The sequence below is a fragment of the Miniopterus natalensis genome, chromosome 17 (genome assembly GCF_054644295.1).
Source record: "Miniopterus natalensis isolate mMinNat1 chromosome 17, mMinNat1.hap1, whole genome shotgun sequence".
Taxonomy (NCBI): Eukaryota; Metazoa; Chordata; class Mammalia; order Chiroptera; family Miniopteridae; genus Miniopterus; species Miniopterus natalensis.
The window spans coordinates 43,521,274-43,538,220 of NC_142097.1; the positions used below are offsets into that span (position 1 = coordinate 43,521,274).

Genomic DNA, 16,947 nt, shown 5'->3' on the forward strand with positions numbered 1-16,947 from the left:
GAAGGCTGAGGACTTGAATGCAGACCTGCCTTTCTTCAGTGTTCTCTGGGTGCGTTAATTCCCTAGGGCAGATGTGACAAAGTGCCACAGTCTGGGGAGCTTAAAACAGAAATTTGTGCCTCTCAGTTCCGGAGGCCGTGGGTCTGAAATCAAGGCGTGGGCAGGGCTGGTTCCCACTGGAGGCTCTGAGGGAGGGTCCATCCAGGCCTCTCCCACTTCTGGAGGCTCTGGCATCCTCGGCCAGTACGGTCTCTTCTCCATCCCCACGTGACCTCCCCTGCGTGTCTCCTTCTTTGCTGTCTCTCTGAGGACACATGCCATCAGATTTCGGGCCCACCCTAATCCAGGACAGCCTCACCTCCAATTCTTACCTTAATTACACCTACAGAGACCCTTTTCCCAAACAAGGTCACTTCCAAGGGTTCCAGAATTAAGACTTAAACACACCATTGTGGGGGACACTGTTGGACAGTGTCCCTCAAATGGTACAGCAGATTCTGGGAGCTGTTGTGAAGGGATCAGCGGGACCCCCTGTCCCAATCTAGGTGGACTTGACGGGGTGGTTGGCTGGGGAGGGCTGGTTGGGAGCTGGGGCTGGTTCTGCCTGTGCCCACACTTGCCAGGCTACTGGAGAGCTTTTTTCCAGGGAGAAAGTAGTGTGATGAATTTGGGGACTAAGACGAGGTCTGGGCTCCTGAGGGCCAGCTGCTGGCCACAGCTGCTCTGGGCTCCCCGCCCATGGCCGAGGTTCCATCCCAAGTGGAGGGGCCGCAGGTCGCTGGCGCGTCACTCCCTGGCCTTTGAGCTCTTTTACGTTGCTGGTAGGGAAGGGCTGCTGTGCCCGGCAGGCTGCGAGGAGGGTCCCCCTTTGGAGAGTGGCATAGGCCCTCCTGCAGCCTGCGGAGGAGGGAAGGGGCTTGTTTGTTTCTCTTGGCCCTGGCTGGCATGTCAGATCTGCTCCTTCTCACATCACTAATCCAGAGTCGGGAGACCCTGGCCAGGGACCAGGCCAGGCCCCCCGGGTGGGGGCTGTGCTGAGCAGAAAGGACCCTTGGAGTGCCTGTGTCTTCTGGGCCCAGGACACCAGAGACCGAGAGAAAGCCGCTCCTCCTAACACCCAAAGCAAAAGACAGTCATCAAAATAAAATGTGTACATGGGGTGGGCTCCCCTGGGTGGAGAGGCCTCCTGGTAAGCCTCAGGGACCAGCTGGTTCCTCCTTTCCCAGGGGTGTGGGCTGGCCGGACCCGCAGCGAGACTGTGCCAGGTGATGGAATGCTGGCTGGCATCTGGTTGGAGGGCCAGGGAGCCGGGGCTGGGTGCACTCCCCGCATGCCCAGGCCACCGCAGCCGGCCACGTGATCCCACGGCAGCCAGCAGCCCCCCAGCCACCACTGTCCCCTGGGCCCTGACCTGGAGCCGGGGCAGAGGGGGCTGGCACGGGCATGGTCCTCAGGCTGTCTGGCCTTGGGGAGCGAGGGAGAGGGTAGAGGGAGGATTCTGAGCTGTGGGTGCGGCTTTTCGCTCTCCTTCCTTTATATGGACGTGGCTGTTGTTAAACAGACGTGTTCCTCTGCCCGAAGCCCAGGGACAGCTCAGTTTTCTGACTCCCCTGCTCCGGCTCAGCCACAGCGGCTACTTTTGAGCCCCTCCTTTTAGACTGTTTTGCTTTCTGAGGGCACCTGCCCCCACTTTCTCCATCCGAGTCCTCCCCCAGAGGCAGCTCCTGAGACAAGGGTTTCAGTGTGAGGTGCCCCCAGCTGGTCCCAGGGGATGTGCAGGGGGAGCCAGTCGTGTCCCTGGCCCCCCAGGTGGGAGTGAGAGCCCCAGGGAGGCGGCCGCTCAGGTGCATCCCCAGGCATGTTAACGCGCTACGTCCGGGGGGACCGGAGCTCAGCCCCGTGCAGCACCGGGAGGCTCTGCACCAGGCTCCCCAGAGTTGTCCCACCAGAGTGGGGTTGGTGTGTCGACCCACCAGTTACTGCCTGAGAGCTGCTGGCATGGGGAGCAGTGTTGCCCCTTCCCGTCTTCCCGCCTGGGGCACCGACACCTGTAAAAACTGCTGCATGGTTACCACTCTTCTGTCTTCCCTGCTGCACGGTTGGGGGGGGGGGCGTCCCATTCCTCCCTGTCCCACAACTGGACCCCACTCGGCTCACCCTAGTGCCCTCCCTGAGCCCCTCACCCACCCACTGCATAGAGTCGGGGTCTGTGCCAGGCCCGGACTTGCAGGAGAGAACAGGGAGGAGTGGGGAGGGCCGCTGCACCCAGCTGGCCCCAGGGGTCCCACCGGCTCCTGGACTCACTCCACGGTCGTGCAGTTCCCTGCGGGGTGGGTGTTCCCGTGGCCTTTTCCTGCAGGCTCAGGACGGGGAGCCTGGCACCGTCCCTCTGGGCTCCGCAGCCCCCGACCCTGGCTCCCGAGTGGCCGCTGTTTCTCCAGGGAGGGAACCTGCTTTGCCGCTGCCTGGGAGAGACTCAGCGTGACCAGGGGTCCTGGCGCCTGAGCCAGAGCTGGACGGGGTGCTGGGTGGTGGCCACATGGCTCTTTCCCTCGAGAGCTGCGCATGGGCTTGTTCTGACCTCGTCTGCAGCATTTCCTTGCTGACAAATGTCCCGGCCTGGAGCCTGGAGCGGGGCTCTGCAGCTTGCCCAGGCCCCCTGCGTGCCCTGGGAAGTGTTTCGGGAGCGGGGCGAGGCCCGCGGCAGCCTGCGGTCAGAGCAGCCCTCACAATGGCCCCTTGTGCGCCGCACATTCCTCCTTAAACAGGCCCAGATCCCGCCGCTCTCTCTTCGACCCCCGCGGGCCAGGCGGACAGGAAGGGCTGCCCCTGGGGAGGCGGCGGGGCTTGTGTGCTGGGTGGACTGGAGGGGCCGGGCTTTGGGGAAGGACCCGGCGGGCACGCCCAGGTACCCACCCCCTCCCCTTGCTCTCAGCCAGGTTGGTTTATGCACAGTGGTGATGGCTTTACCCCTGAAGATACTAAGTGACCACATTTCATGTCGCATGTTGGGAAAAGGCAGGAGCATCTTATGGACAGAAACGCCCACCGTGGTTCTGCCTGGAGACCGGCGTTTGGGGAGTGAGAAAACCAGATCTCTGAGGAAACCAGATCCCCGCCTGCGGCCGTCCCGTATTCAGCTATTTTTACATCATAGTCTCAGCATTTCTCATCTTCAAAACTGCGATTTCGGTGCCCGAGTAAGACTTTGGCATACGGGTTTAAAAACCGATGTAAACCCGGGTGGTTCCCAGCGTTTGCTGTTGTAATGCTGATGCCGGTGTCCTCCTGCAACACGTCTCCTGCTCTTCTCGTGGTCTCCTCGGGATAAGCGCCCGACCGGCTTCGGGCCCTTGGTGCGCCTTGGGGAGGGCTTCGGGGAGCAGGCGAGGCTTGTGCCCAGCTTGGGGGGACTTGAGTTCAATGGAGGAAGTCGGGAACGTCCGTGGCAGAGGTGGGCACGCCCTGCGCTGGGGGTGGCTGTATCTCCCTCTCCCCGTGGCCCTGGGGTTTATGTGCCTGGTGCTCTGCAGAGCCCACGTTGTCCGGTCCACCGGGGACCTCTGGCATCGCCTCCGGCTCCAGTAATGTTGTTCAGACCAAAGGGGAGGCAGCCAGGGCCGCTCCCCACTGCGCCGTCCGCGCGGTCACGTAGGGGTCTCAAACCTGCAAAATGGTGAGCTTGCTGGCTTCTGTGGCCCCGCGGGGACCCCCCTTGGGTGCCTCTGCCTCCGTAGGGAGGGGCAGGATGAGTGCCGGGAGTAGGTTACACCCGCTTCCCCAGCGGAGGGGGTGGAGGGCGTTTCCAAGGAGGGTGGCCGTGTGTGCGCGCGTGTGTGTGTGTGTGTGTGTGTGTGTGTGTGTGTGTGTGTGTGTACACACAGGACCTGGGGTATGTTTTCAGGACTCCGATGGGGGAACAGATGCCCAGGGACCCTGTCACGCCAGCTTTATGACAGGCCGTCTCCTGATTTGTCCCAGCTGGGTGCTTCGGGTGTCATGGCACCCCCAGGGGAGAGGCACCTGTGCACGGGCGTCCCCTGCACAGCCTGCCCTGGAAACGGTCTGATCTGTTCCGCCACCAAACACTGCCCTGTAAACCCAGAGCAGCGCCGTTCCCCCGACGGCGACGGCGACGGCCACTCCCCCGACCTGGGGTTTCGTGTGAGTCCGGAAAAGGCGGGAGGAGGCAGCTTTCCCTTCCCTGTGTCCCCGGACACAGACGAGTTGGAGTCGCTCGGCCGCAGCTCTGCGCATGCATCTGTTGAGTGTGGTTGGGACAGGTCAGGGGCTGGGGTGCAGAGCAGGAGTGAGGCGACCCCCAGTGGGAAGGGCCCTTAGAGCTGCAGCCCAGGGGTTTCATCCTAATGGTGCTGTGTTGGGCCTGGGAGCCCGGCAGACACGTCCTCGGGGTCCGCCACTCGCGGCCTCTGCTGTTGGGAATGTCGGGTGGCCTCTGGCTGGAACCAGGATCCTGCGTCTTCAGCTCTTGTGTTATAGGAACGAATTCAAACAAGAGACAACAAACGGCCGCAAACGCAGGCGAGAACCTACCACGTGCCCCGCTCATCTTTCCATTTGCCTGCTCTAACGGGAGCACCCCCGAGCCCCGGGCCTCGGTTTCCCCATCTGAACCAGGCGAGAACAGCGTTATTTCCAGCGAAGGGTTAGCTCGCGGGTCGGTGCGACGTGTGCAGCGAGCCCGGCCCTCACCTGCGGGAAATGTCAGTGTCTGCTCCTCGCTGTTGTCGATGTGATGTTGTTCCCACCATGGCTCTGGTTGGTCACCGTGCGCTGTTATTACCGGGGGACATCCCCCCGCCCCCCGCTGCCGCTGGGGAGGTGCCGAGGGTGTGTTTGCTGACGGTGTCTGCGTTGAGGGGATGCGAGGCGGGAGAAGGGAAGGCCACGACAGGAAAATTCCAGGGCTTCCCTGGAGCCACACACCTGATAGGGGATGTAGCTGGTCCACGCCGTGGCCGTGGTGGTGGCCGTGGCCGGACAGAGGCTGGCATCCTCCAGGCTCCAGCCTGTTCCCTCTCCCCCAGAGCGCATGACGGCTGAGCCTCTGAGTCTCCTGGTGGAGGGGGGCTGTCCCCTTTCCTTTCTGAGAGGTGAAGGGTACAGGGCCTGCCCTGGCTGCCGCGGCCCCACCAGCTCCCCTCCGGCCTTCACTGCAATGCTCCTGGGTGTCCCCGAGCCGTCCACTCACCATGTCCTCCTCTCTCTGTCTTTCAGCCTTGAAAAGATCTTTTGAGGTCGAGGAGGTTGAGACGCCCAACTCCACTCCACCCCGGAGGGTCCAGACTCCCCTTCTCCGGGCCACCGTGGCCAGCTCCACCCAGAAATTCCAGGACCTGGGCGTGAAGAACTCCGAGCCCGCCGCCCGCCATGTAGACTCCCTGAGCCAGCGCTCCCCCAAGGCCGCCCTGCGAAGGGTCGAGCTGTCGGGGCCCAAGTCCGAGCCCATGTCCCGGCGCACCGAGATCTCCATCGACATCTCGTCCAAGCAGGTGGAGAATGCCGGCCCCCCCGGGCCCTCCCGGTTCGGGCTGAAGCGGGCGGAGGCACTGGGCCACAAGACGCCGGAGCCCGCCCCCCGGAGGGCGGAGATCACCATAGTCAAGCCCCAGGAGCCAGCCCACCGGAGGGTGGAGACCCCCACCTCCAAGATCCCTGAGGTGCCCACCGCCCCCAGTGCAGACCCTGCCCCCAAGAGGGTGGAGATCCAGGTGCCCAAGTCAGCCGAGGTGCCCGCCTCCCCTATCCCAGCCCAGACCCTGGAGAATTCAGAACCCACCCCGATGTCTCAGCTGCACAGCAGGCTGGAGCCCAAGCCCCAGCCCCCCTCTGCCGAGGCGCCACCCAGGAGCCAGGAAGGTGAGTAGCAAGCACCGGGTGTGGTGAGGATTGGGGGGGCGGGAGCTGGCTTTGCTGTGGAGTGTTGGAGAAAGAAGCTGAATGGGGGGGGCCGTGCTTCTGTGGAGACCAAGAATACACAGGGGCGAGTGACTGTAGGTCAGGGGAGCAGACTGGCAGCTCTTTCTGTCCACGGTGGATGAACTGAGATGCAGCAAGTGGGACTTGAGTTAGACTTGGGGAGGAACCTCTGGGTTTCAAGGGGTTCCTTCACTGGTCAACACGGGCCCTCTGTGAGCCCAGGATGGCGGGGGTGTGGGGCTGGAGCCTGGAAATGAGAGGCAGGGAGGTTTGAGACCCAGGGACGGACTCTCACCTTCTGTGGCCACTGGGCCCAGGGGAGGAATGGCAGGCAGCCCTGCAAATGCCTGGCCGAGGCCGAGGCCGAGGCCCCGGAGTGGGACTGGGGGGTGGGTGGGTCCTGCCCTCCTGAGGTTTTGCGTTGGAGGGTCTTCCACATTCTCCCCCAGGACGGGGGACTGTGAGCAGAGGCAAGGAGAACACAGAGTCGCCTAATCTCTGCGCCCTAAGGCTCTCTGGACCACGGGGAGGAGCCCCCCCGGCCAGGGATCCCCATGGTACCTGCCCACAGCTGTTTTAGGGTGCTCCTCTGATCAGGAGAGGAAGAGGGAAGCAAGGGGCTTGGGCGCTGTCCTTGAAGGACCCAGACCCGGACTCGGGCTCACTCTGGGAGATTCCAGAGGAGGCAGTGCCGGTCCCCTTGGGACACCGCGCCCCCGGCCGCTGGGATGTGCGCAGGTGCCAGCTGGGCTGAGCCGCACGACGGCCTGGTCAGTTCTGATCGCAGGACTCGGACCTCAGGAGATGTCCAGTAGGTGTTCGTGGGCTGCACAGACAGATTCGTTCTGGGTTTTTTATTTACCTTTTCATGATGATTGTTTTTAATTGTGGTTACACTACATATGACGTAAGATTTATCCTTTTAACCGTGTTTATGTGCACAGCTCAGTGGCATTCGGTCCATTCACCTTGCCTTGCAGCCGTCGCCACCCCCCTCTCCAGAACCCCGTTCTCATTGCACGCTCACCCCCTCTCCCACCCCAGCCCTGCCACCCACCGCCCGCCTCCTGACTCTGTAAACCTGACTCCCCCAGGACCTCATATACGTGGGGTCACTCGGTGTGTGTCCCTCAGTGTCTGGCTGATTCCACTGAGCTGTGTCCTCACGGTCCGTCCGTGTCATAGCAGGTGTCGGGTCCCTCCTGTCGGAGGCTTGAGTTCCGCGGCGTGGGGACCGCCCTGTGTTTGTCCATAGTCTCTGGTGGGCGTGGGGCTGTTTCTGCTCCTGGGCGCCGGGCGCAGCGCTGCTGGGGCGCGGGCACGCGTCTCTGTCTGTTCCCACCCCCTTGTTGAGTGAAACCTTGGCAGTGCCCAGTGGACTTGGGGACGGGTGGGCGCTGGGCTGGTGGGGGGGGTGTGGGCTGAGCTGCTGTGTTCTGTTCAAGGGGACACTGGACTGAGCAGGTCGGGGGTCGGGGGGAAGCGAGGGGCTGAGACACGGAGAGGCCCCGGACTGCGGGACCGTGGAGACCCTTCGGCCCTGGGTCTGTGTGTCTGTTCTCTCCCCCATCTCCCTGACCCTGACCCTGACCCTGACCCTGCACAGCCCCTCCCCGGTGTGCTGTGAGGACACAGGCACGGCCAGTGTTTGGGGAGTGGCCGGGAGGCCGTTTCCTCATGGTCTTCTGTCGGTCCAGCGCCTTTGGCACCGGATATGTCCCCCTCCTGGGGGTGCTGTGTTCGCGCTCAGCCTAGTCAAACAGGATGTGGTTGGGGATGGTCATCCCCAGGCCGGCCGGGTCGTGCTGGGTGACCAAGGAAATGGTCCCAGCTCTGGGGCGCAGGCAGGGGGGTGTCTGCTCAGGGTGGCACTGCCCTGGGTCACTGGCGGGTGGGGCACAGCCTCAGAGGTGTGCAGGGACGGTCAGGCTGGCTCTGGCTGAGCACTGGGCCCGCAGGAGCAGGATGGGGCAGTCGGACCAGGAGCAGTGCAGGGGCCTTCCTGGGAGCGTGACCCTTCCTTCCCCTAACTTTTGGAGATGGGGGGATTGACCTGGCAAAGGAGGGAGAGAAAAGCATTCCCAGCCCAGGCCCCGGTCCAGAGGTGCTGGGAGGGAGCTGTGCAGTTTCTCTGTGGAAAATAATTTAAATATCCGAGTGGGCGTGAGAGCACTCGCCTCGGGAGCGGCCTGTGCAGAGGGGAGTCCAGCTCCGTGTGGAGGGGCCATAGGCCAGCAAGACTGTGCCAGTTGTGTGTGTACATGCGTGTGAACTCACACATGTGCCGGTGCCCGACCCTCATGTCTTACCAGCAGGGTGGGGACAGGCTCTCTGAGATGGGTACTCACCCGTGGAGAACCTTTAGGCTGGACAGACGCTGGGGGGGTGGGGGGGGTGGGGTTGGACAGACGCTGGGGAGAGGAAGGGTGCACTGTGGAGAAGGGGGGCTTGGATGGCTCCCTGGGAGGTCTTCCCTCTTACAGCACCTTCCAGGAGCCACTGTGGAGTGAGCCACCCTCTGGCCTGGGAGTAAGCAGGGCGAGGGGGTGGGCGAGGCCCACTGAGCGCTGGGGAATGTGGCCTAGAGCCGCTTGGCCCTGGGCGTCCAGGCCCGAGGTCGGGGCAGGTCTGCAGGAGGGCAGGGCTTTCCTGCTGGAGGGTGTTCCCGGAACCCACCGCCGTGGCTTCTGGGCGCCCAGCTCTGCGTTCCCACCCAGCCCCTTCTTCAAGGGGCTCTTCCTTTCTCTGGTCCTGGTATGTCCAGTCCTTCCAGATGCACATCCGGTCCTCCCGCCGCCCCACGTCCTGTCCATCGCTCCTGAAGCCCCGGCACTCCCGTCCCCTTCTGCCCTTCCTTGGGGGCTGGGTGGAGAGCTCCAGGGGGCCTCCCACCCGCAGGCCCTACTCTGACTGCCCTTCGTGGCACACTGCCCCTTTTACCCAAAGGCAGCACCAGGTCCTCTGGGTCCCCAGCTGAGTTGCTCCCAGATTGACCTCCCTAAACGTGGTACTGATGAATTCCTTGCTCACTCTGAGCCTTCACTGGCTCACTCACCCCACGGCCTCCACAGTCCATCCACCCTCTTGTCCAGCTGCTATCTCTCTGCTCCTCAGCTCCTCCTGTCCCAGTGTTTCCATGGCCTCCCACAGGCCACCTTTCCTCACAGCTCTGACCTTCTGACCCCCAACTTTGCTCCTCTTCACACCACTGCTCTTTGAACTCCTATGCACCCTTCAAAGCCCAGCTCAGATGGCGTTTCTTTCATGAAGCCCTCCCACTAGTTGGAGGTAGCCTCACTTCCTCTGACTCCCAGGCCTCCTTACATCTTTCTCATGTATAATGTCTCATGTTTGGCTTGGAACGAAAATTATTTGTATATGAACCTTCTTTCTCCTGCTACAATTTTTAACGTAGAAAGTAGTGTTTCATAGTACCTTTTTTTGAAAATGCAGAAAATATAGAAATTAGAAAGAAACTGAAATTCACCTCTAACCAAACCCTTAACGTTTGCCGAATATTCAGAATTCCCTCCGTGCCCTGCGCTGGGTTCTAGCTTACTTGAGGGTGGAGCAGTTGTCTTTGATGTTGTTTTTAAGAGTCCCGTAAGGTGCTGGGTAAGTGGCTTGGACATAGTCGGTGCTCAGTAAAACAGTGTTGGAGGAGTGAGATGAGACGGCTTTTTTGTCACACTTGCAAGCAGATGCAGGGACCCCAGAGGACCCTTGAGGGTCTAAGCAGATACTTTTCTGGTCAACTGAGGACCCACAGACCTGACCCTCTCCACTCCGGCATGTGGTGTTCTTGGTTTCTGAGGCTGGTGCCCATCCCTGGACCTGGCACCTTCCCAGTTGCCTCTGCGGTCATCTCTGCCCCTCTCTCGGCCTCTGGGTGGGAATGACCCTGCGTCTTCTCCCAGGTCGCTGCTCTCCCTCTGCCTCTGCATGGGTGGCTCTGGGTGGGGCTAGGCTGCAGAGCCCAGAATCCTGTCTGCGGGGTGGGTGCTGGCTCTGCCTCGCCCTGGGAGCCACCCACCCCTGGCTCCGAGGCTGACACCAGCCAAGTTTCCTGAGGCTGCCTTATAAGGCGGGCACCGGCCACTTACTCATGGGCCTGGTTCTTTGCTGTTGCTGGGTGCTCATAGGAGGCCCTGGGGGAGGCCAGGGTGACAGGGCCGGGTGGCGAGTGGGGCGTTCCATCTGGAGCCCAGCTGAGTTCCTGGGCATAACCCGGCTTTACCCTATGGGACTTCACTGTGCTCTCCACCCCCAGCCCCGGCTCATTTTCTCTATCTGCCAAATGGGGGAGGGGTTGGGCCTGCTGGCCCAAGGTGGCCCGAGCTTTCCAGGTGCCCAAGTCCATGGTGGAGCCAGGGGTCATGTGTGACAGTGGACCTGAGATTGGAGTGGGGCACACTGAGCGAGCGTCTCCGTAGGGTTTCTCTCTCACTCAAACCATCTAGAACTGTTCTTTGTCGTGGGGAAGGCACACCCGTTCTCTGAGCTGTCCCCGAGGCTCGCTCACATACCTGCGGCGGAAGCGGGAAGGCCCTGGCTTATGGGGGGACAGAGGACCCTGTGGGAGGAGTGGCCAGGACCAGGTGTGTCCTTCAAGATGGGGCAGGGTAGGGGCAGCGAGTAAAAGGAACCCACCTCCCATCACCAGCCCGCCCAGCTGCCTGCCAAGCCCAGCCCAGTGGTGAGGAGGACAGGGGGGCGACCGGGAATGCAGCCCCGGCAGCTGCCGAGTGCCTTAAATAGAGCAGGCGCAGCTGCGGGGGAGGCTGGGCAAGGAGGCAGCCCTGGAGGCGGTCTCCGCTCTGCCCCCCGCCGCTGGGCGCCTCGGCCCTGACCCCCCAGCCCGGCCCCAGGACAGAGCCCGGGTCCCCGGACACATGGCGCGGGGCGAGGCTCCCGGTGCGCATCCCAGGAAGCCGGAGCAGCTGCCACAAGAGTTGCTGTGTCTGCGTCCACAGCCTCCCAGGCCCAGGACAGCTGCTGTCCGGGGGATGCGCCCGGGCCAGACAGCCACGCTCTGTGCCATGTGGACAGAGGGCACATTCAGCGCCGTAGGAGTGTGCTCAGGCCCCCACCGGGTGCCCTGAAGTGTGGGCAGCCCTGCCCAGACCCTGGGATCCCACAGTCGGCCTGGAGGATGCCACGTGGTTCACACTGGCCTGCTGTGGCTGCCTGTGGCCCTGTGGCTGTGTGTGGCCGACTTCTTTTCCTGTCCTCTCCTATTTGGCTTCCCTGACCTGGGCTTTCTGTAGGTGTCACAGTCGTCACCCCCCGGCATCCCCAGGAGCACCCAGAGCTGCGGGTTGTCGATGCTGAGCAAAGGCAGCTGGCGGCCAGGTCTGAGTGTCCATTCTCTGAGCGGGGAGGGGATACAGGTGGACGTGCTCCGGTGAGGGGAGGCCTCCCCCCCTTTTCCCGTTGCTGTTACTGCGCGACTTCCGTGGGAACCCGGTTTGGGAATCCCTGGGCTGGTCCAATGCAGTTCAGAGAGACCAGGAGCACTTGGGATCAGAGGTGGCCCTGGAGGTCACCTAGTCCTTTCCTTCCTTCCAGAATGACCCACAGAGGTTACAGCTTCAAAGTGTCCGATGTTAGAGTGGGGGCCACCTGGGAGAACTTGGCTGCTTGTCGCTGCGGGACGGGGCCTCAGACCCCTTTCCTGCCCCACACAGGCCTGGTAACTGATACCGTGTCCATTTTCTCGCCGGTGGGTGGGCATTTTCCTGTCGCCTCCTACACGGCGTCCTTAGAATGAAAGGGACACGGTGTGAGGACTTGCAGTGTGGCCCAGACACACCCATGAAGGAAAACTAAACCCAGCCCCTGTTTAGCGGGTGGGTGTGGCTTGTATTTCATGCTCTGCTCGTATCCCCCACTCCCGCTTCCCAGGGACTTTGGCCACTGTCGGGAGAGAAAAAGCAAAGATCACTTGAAATCGGAAGGGAACCTGTCTCTCCCGATCCCCACCCTTTCCCCAGGGGGCCCGAGTTCACGGCTGGGGCGCTGCGGCCCAGGTTTCGCAAGCGCGGACCCTCCTTCGGGACACGCGGAGAGAGATCCGTGTAAGTGTCAGAGGCTTTTGAGGACACACGTGGGCTCAGCCTCTGCAGCCAGCTGTTGCCCAGTTCACATCACCGCGGCGTCTTTGCCGTCCGCGCAGTCCCCTGACTGCCCCGTCCGTCCCACCGATCTTGTCGCCCTTTTCACTGTGATAAACGAGGCTTCGACGGTGCCTCTCATTTATATCCGTGCATGTGTGGCTGTCGGGTAGGCCTTCCGAGTGCACTTTCTGCACCAGGGTCGTGTGCATTTAAAACTTTGAGTCGTGGCCCTGGCCGGTGTGGCTCAGTTGGTTAGAGCATCGTCCCGATATTCCAAGGTTTGGGGTTCGACCCCTGGTCAGGGCACGTATAAGAAGCAACCAGTGAGCGCATGAACAAGCAGGACGGCAGATCGCTGTTTCTCTCTGTGTGTGTTCCTTCCTCTAAAAATAAAGAAATAAAAATTTAAAAAATAAATAAAATTCTGAGTCGTGTTGCCAAATTGGACTCTAAAGCAGTTACACCAGTTTTTAGCCCAAACAGCAGAGAGGCCCGTGGCCTGTCGCCCAGGCGGGGATGGTGGGAAGCTGCCCGACTGGTGTAGCATCCTGTGCGTCTCTAACTAAGAAACGGGAGGTGCCCCCCCCCCCCCCAGGCCCAGGGCCCTGGCTCCCTGCAAACGGCTGATTCCTGTCCTTGGCTCGTTTTTCCCCCCAGTGGGGCTGTTACTCTTTTCTTGTTGCTATTTTTTAAGAGTTCTTCGTGCACCTCTGCAGAAAGCTGGTACACATGCTTTTTCCCAGTCGCTTTTAATTTTACTTAGAGTGAGTTCTTCCAAACAGAGACTTCCAACCCTCAGGTCGCCCAGTGTATTGCTTTATTTTTGCTTTTTGGGGCCGTGTTCTGCTTAGAGGCTTCTGCGCTCCGTCACAGAGAAGAATTCCGCCCAGGTTTTCATCTGGTGCGTGTACGGTTGTGTTTCTGTGCACTGAAAACCCACTGGAATTTATTTGGGTTTACAGAGGGAGGCGGGGATCTGAGGTTTTCGCGCGGACGCACGCAAGTGGGCTCGGTCTCCAGCATGTGGGGCGTGTGTGCGGCCTCTATTTTTATCAGGTTTGGTGTCAGTGTTGTGCTGGCTGAGCAAAAATAATTTGGATGTGTTTCTTTTTTCCCCCCTCTCTGTCCTGGGACGTCGTTCGCAGCCACACAGTCATCTCTGCGTTCAAACGGTTCAAGAATTCGCTGGTGAAACATCTGAGTCTGATACTTTTGTGGGAGCCTAATACGTTAAACACTTAAAAAATTTTCCATGGGTCTGCTTGAGGTTTTTTTCTTACATTTCATACCCTTTTTCTAGAGAAGCGTCCTGAAAGCTATTTAAAACCCCCCAAATTGTTCGGAGGTGCTGGTGTGTAGAGGGGGTGGTTAGTGGAAATTCATTATAGAGAAGCCATTATTTGTATTCACAGGTGTTTACTGTCTTAAAACATAGATATGTTTGTACTTTTTCATAGTCATTTGGGGCTTTGTAGGGATGCCCCCAAACTTTGTTTCCTGCCTCCAAATGTCTCAAAGTTCCTCAGCCCCAAATCCCCCCTCCTGGTGCTTCAGGAGCCCAGCCTTCCTGGTGGGGTTGGGGTCCCCTCCCTCCCCACGTGAGAACACCTGGGCACAGGTGTTCAGGTGTTGGCCGTGCAGGTGAGGAAGGTAATGTGTCAGCGAGTGCAGGTCACAGAAGCCTGGCCACGGAGTGGGCGCTCAGGGGCTGGGGGCACCTGGGGCACGCTGTCAGGCACAGCCTCCTCCTCTGGTAGAACTTGGGGTGTCAGCTCCTTCCTGTGCCCAGTGATGGGGAGCACATTACAGACCGGGAGCCTAGTTAGAGGGGCAGTAAACCCACGATCACCACTACTCACTGGTTACCCCAGGACAAGCCTGAGTGGTGGCATGACCCCTGCCCACTCCCCGGGGCAGTGCCTGCCTCAGTCCAGCCTGGGAGGGGGGAGCAGGGGCTCTGTTTCACGCTCAGGATGACTCCCCAGGCTGTGGCCTAACGTCAGGCCTCCTGGTGGTGGCTGCCTGCCCGCCTGCGGGCTGACGAATGCGTATCTGTGCAGATAGGAAGGGCGGGCATGTCATACGGGGCTCGGGTTACAGAGGGTTGAGGCACCTCCCAAAGCACGGCCTTGGAGCCACCTACCATCCACTGCCGCCTGGACTGCAGGCGCCCCAGGCCCCACCCCCCACTGGGTGAGTTCAGGCCTGGTGCCTTGGGACGGGGGTGCGGGAGGTGGGTTTCCGGTGTGGGGCGCGGCCGGGGAGGCTGGCGGGGGTTCAGGAGGAGGGTGGACCCTCCGTCCCCCCACTTCAGTGCCTGGGCCAGGCAGGAGCATCGGAGCTGCACTTCCTCCTGCGGCAGCCCTGGTGGCGGGGACTCCGCCACTCCTGTGTCTCTGGGGAGGGTGATGGGCGGGCGGTCATGCTGCATGGACGGGGCAGGTGCGTGAACCGGGTCGGATCTCGAATCCAAAGCCCACTTGGCCGGCAGTTTATGTGAGTGGACGTTCTCTTCAGCGGGGAGAGCCCAGGTCAGCAGGTTAGAACCCGAGTTCCCGAGATTTAACCCGGCAGGAGGCTTGCCTGTTCCCACGTCCTTGCTTATTTCTCATGCAGGCTCGTCCTTGGCAGGTAGTTGCGCCCTGGTCTCAAGGGTGGGGTGGGGCCCTGGCCACCCTGGTCTTGGTGCTTGATCACCTGACAGCCCCACTGTGCCTTCAGGCCCAGGAGACACCCGGCTCCCGCGGTGGGGCGTTCTGCCTGGACCCGGGGGATCCGGGAGCGCAGGCCCAGGGAGCACTGGGGGCCGTGTTCCTGTTGAGTGGTCTGGGGACCTGGAGGGGCCTCCCTATTGGCTGTTCTTTCTTCCTTCTGCTCCTCCCTGCTAGTGTCCTCTCCCCTGAGGCTCACCGCCCGCTGGCACAAGCGCCTCCCCTTCGTTTTTGGAGGACTCCCCTGGCTCTTCCAGGTCCAGATTCCTGTGGCAACGAGTAAAATCCTTACCTCGGCTGGGTGGCCAGGGCTGAGCAGCCTGACCCCCCCTCCCCAGCAGGATAAGGCCAGCTTCCAGGTTAGGAAATCAAGGCACAGGGAGCTCCAGCCACTGGCCTGCAGCTCCACAGCTGTTGACAGTCTGGATTGGGACCCTGGGGGAGCCTGGCTGCTGCTGGCCTAGGAGGCAGCAGCAGGGGGGTGAAGCTCTCTGCTGGCCACCCAGGGCTGGGGACCGGCCAATGTGCGAGGCCGGGTCTCCACCCGAGCTCTGGCTGGGATGCTGAAGAGCCTGGGCCAGCACCAGCCTTCTGCTCTCACAAGGCGCTGGGAATGATGAAATGAAAGAAAACCCCAGTTAGAAAGGAGACGCTGGTATTCCCCTTCCCCGGCCCCTCCGCTGCCCTGGGTTTTGAAATAAGATACTGCTTGTCAGGGGGTGAGTGGGAACCGATTGGAAGTCCCATTTCTCTCTCCTGATCACCGCTGCAGAGAGCCCGCTGGGGCAGCTCACTGTCACCTCCAGGCTAGCCCAACCCCGGCCAGCCCAGCCTGGCCAGCTGTCCCCCTGCCCCGCCTCACAGGCCAGCCTGAATTCTCTGGAAGAGCCAACAGGAGATGTTTGGGATGGGGGGGGGCCTAGCCCTGGGAAGAGCTGGAGACCCTGGACTGTCACGCCAGCATTCCTGCCTCCCAGGTTTGCTCCCCGGACCTGGACCCGGAGCAGGTCCCTGCAGGTCCCTGAGCACTCTGTCCTGTGTACATGGATGGCTCCTGCAGGCTCCCCAGAGGTTTCTGATCTTTCTGTCTGGAGCTCAAGCGGTTCCCCCACCTGCCTGCTTGGGCTGACCTGGGTGCTGATGGGCTCCCTGGGGGCTTCCTCTAACCCCACCGGGGTGAGGGTGGGAAATGGACAAGCCTTGCCCTCAGGGATGGCAGCTTCCTCACTATTCCACAATCAGAAGGCCCTGGCCAGAGGTCCTGCCAGCCCCACTCCCACTGGGCTTAGCTCTGGATGGTGTTACCTCGACCAGCACAGGGCCCTGTCCACGCTTTCTGGACCCTGTGGCCGGGGCCCTCAGGAATCAGAGAAAGTCAGGTGGCAAAACCAGCGGAAGAGCAGCATCTCCACTCTTATCAACGCTCCGTCTCGAGCCAGGCAGGCCGGCCAGGACAGTAGTGGACACCACGTGGCTTTCTGGGAGGTCAGCCCGTCAGCACGTCCTGGGGGACGGGGAGAGCTTCCTCGAGTCCCCTCATTTCTCATCTCTGGGCCTCAGGAGCAGGCCCCAGGGTTCTGCCTGGGAATGGAGGTGGGGGAGGCTGGAGTGAGAGCAGGATTCAGGGGTACAGGGGGTCCATAAAACCCCCAGCCTCTTCCTTCAGAGCCCTTCCTTCCTCAGGGAGTGCTCAGGGCTGTTCCCAGGGAGGGGGCAGGGCTCCTGGCCACAGGGCAGGATGGGGAAGCTGAAACCGTGGGCGAGACCCTGTGGCAGAGGGCCCTGCTTCCACCTGCCAGGCTTACGTTTCCAGGGCACAGGTCTGGAAAGTTCTGAATCTGAAGTGCAGCTTCCTGGGCCTGAGCCTGCCCTTTGGAACCAGAGTCTCTTTGGGGGGGGGGTATCAACACTGCAAAAGAAAGTTTATTACACACAGCTCTGATCCCCCCTCCCCTGCACCTTCCAATTTCCCTTCCTCTGGGACCTTAGTCAGGACTCAGTGCCAATGTTACCAGGTGCGACCTGTGGGCTCAGAGATCGAACATGCATCTCAGCCAGTGCGTGGGGGTGAGCAGCCTCTGCCCCCCCCCCCCCCGAGTGTTTGTGCACAGAATGCTCAGGGACCCACCAGGGGATCCTCCCTACTCCCGAAAGTGGCAGACTCCATGCAGTGTTTGTGA

At 61.4% G+C, this 16,947-nt stretch overlaps 1 protein-coding gene across 1 annotated transcript in view; it reads left to right on the top strand.

Annotated features, from left to right (window-relative positions):
• The window catches only part of SEPTIN9 (septin 9), a 73,274-nt gene that overhangs the window by 13,347 nt on the left and 42,980 nt on the right, over positions 1-16,947 (top strand). Inside the window, exon 2 of the mRNA XM_087826376.1 lies at positions 5,239-5,880. Coding sequence (XP_087682502.1) covers positions 5,239-5,880 — 642 coding nt within the window. The remainder of the gene's footprint in view (positions 1-5,238; positions 5,881-16,947) is intronic.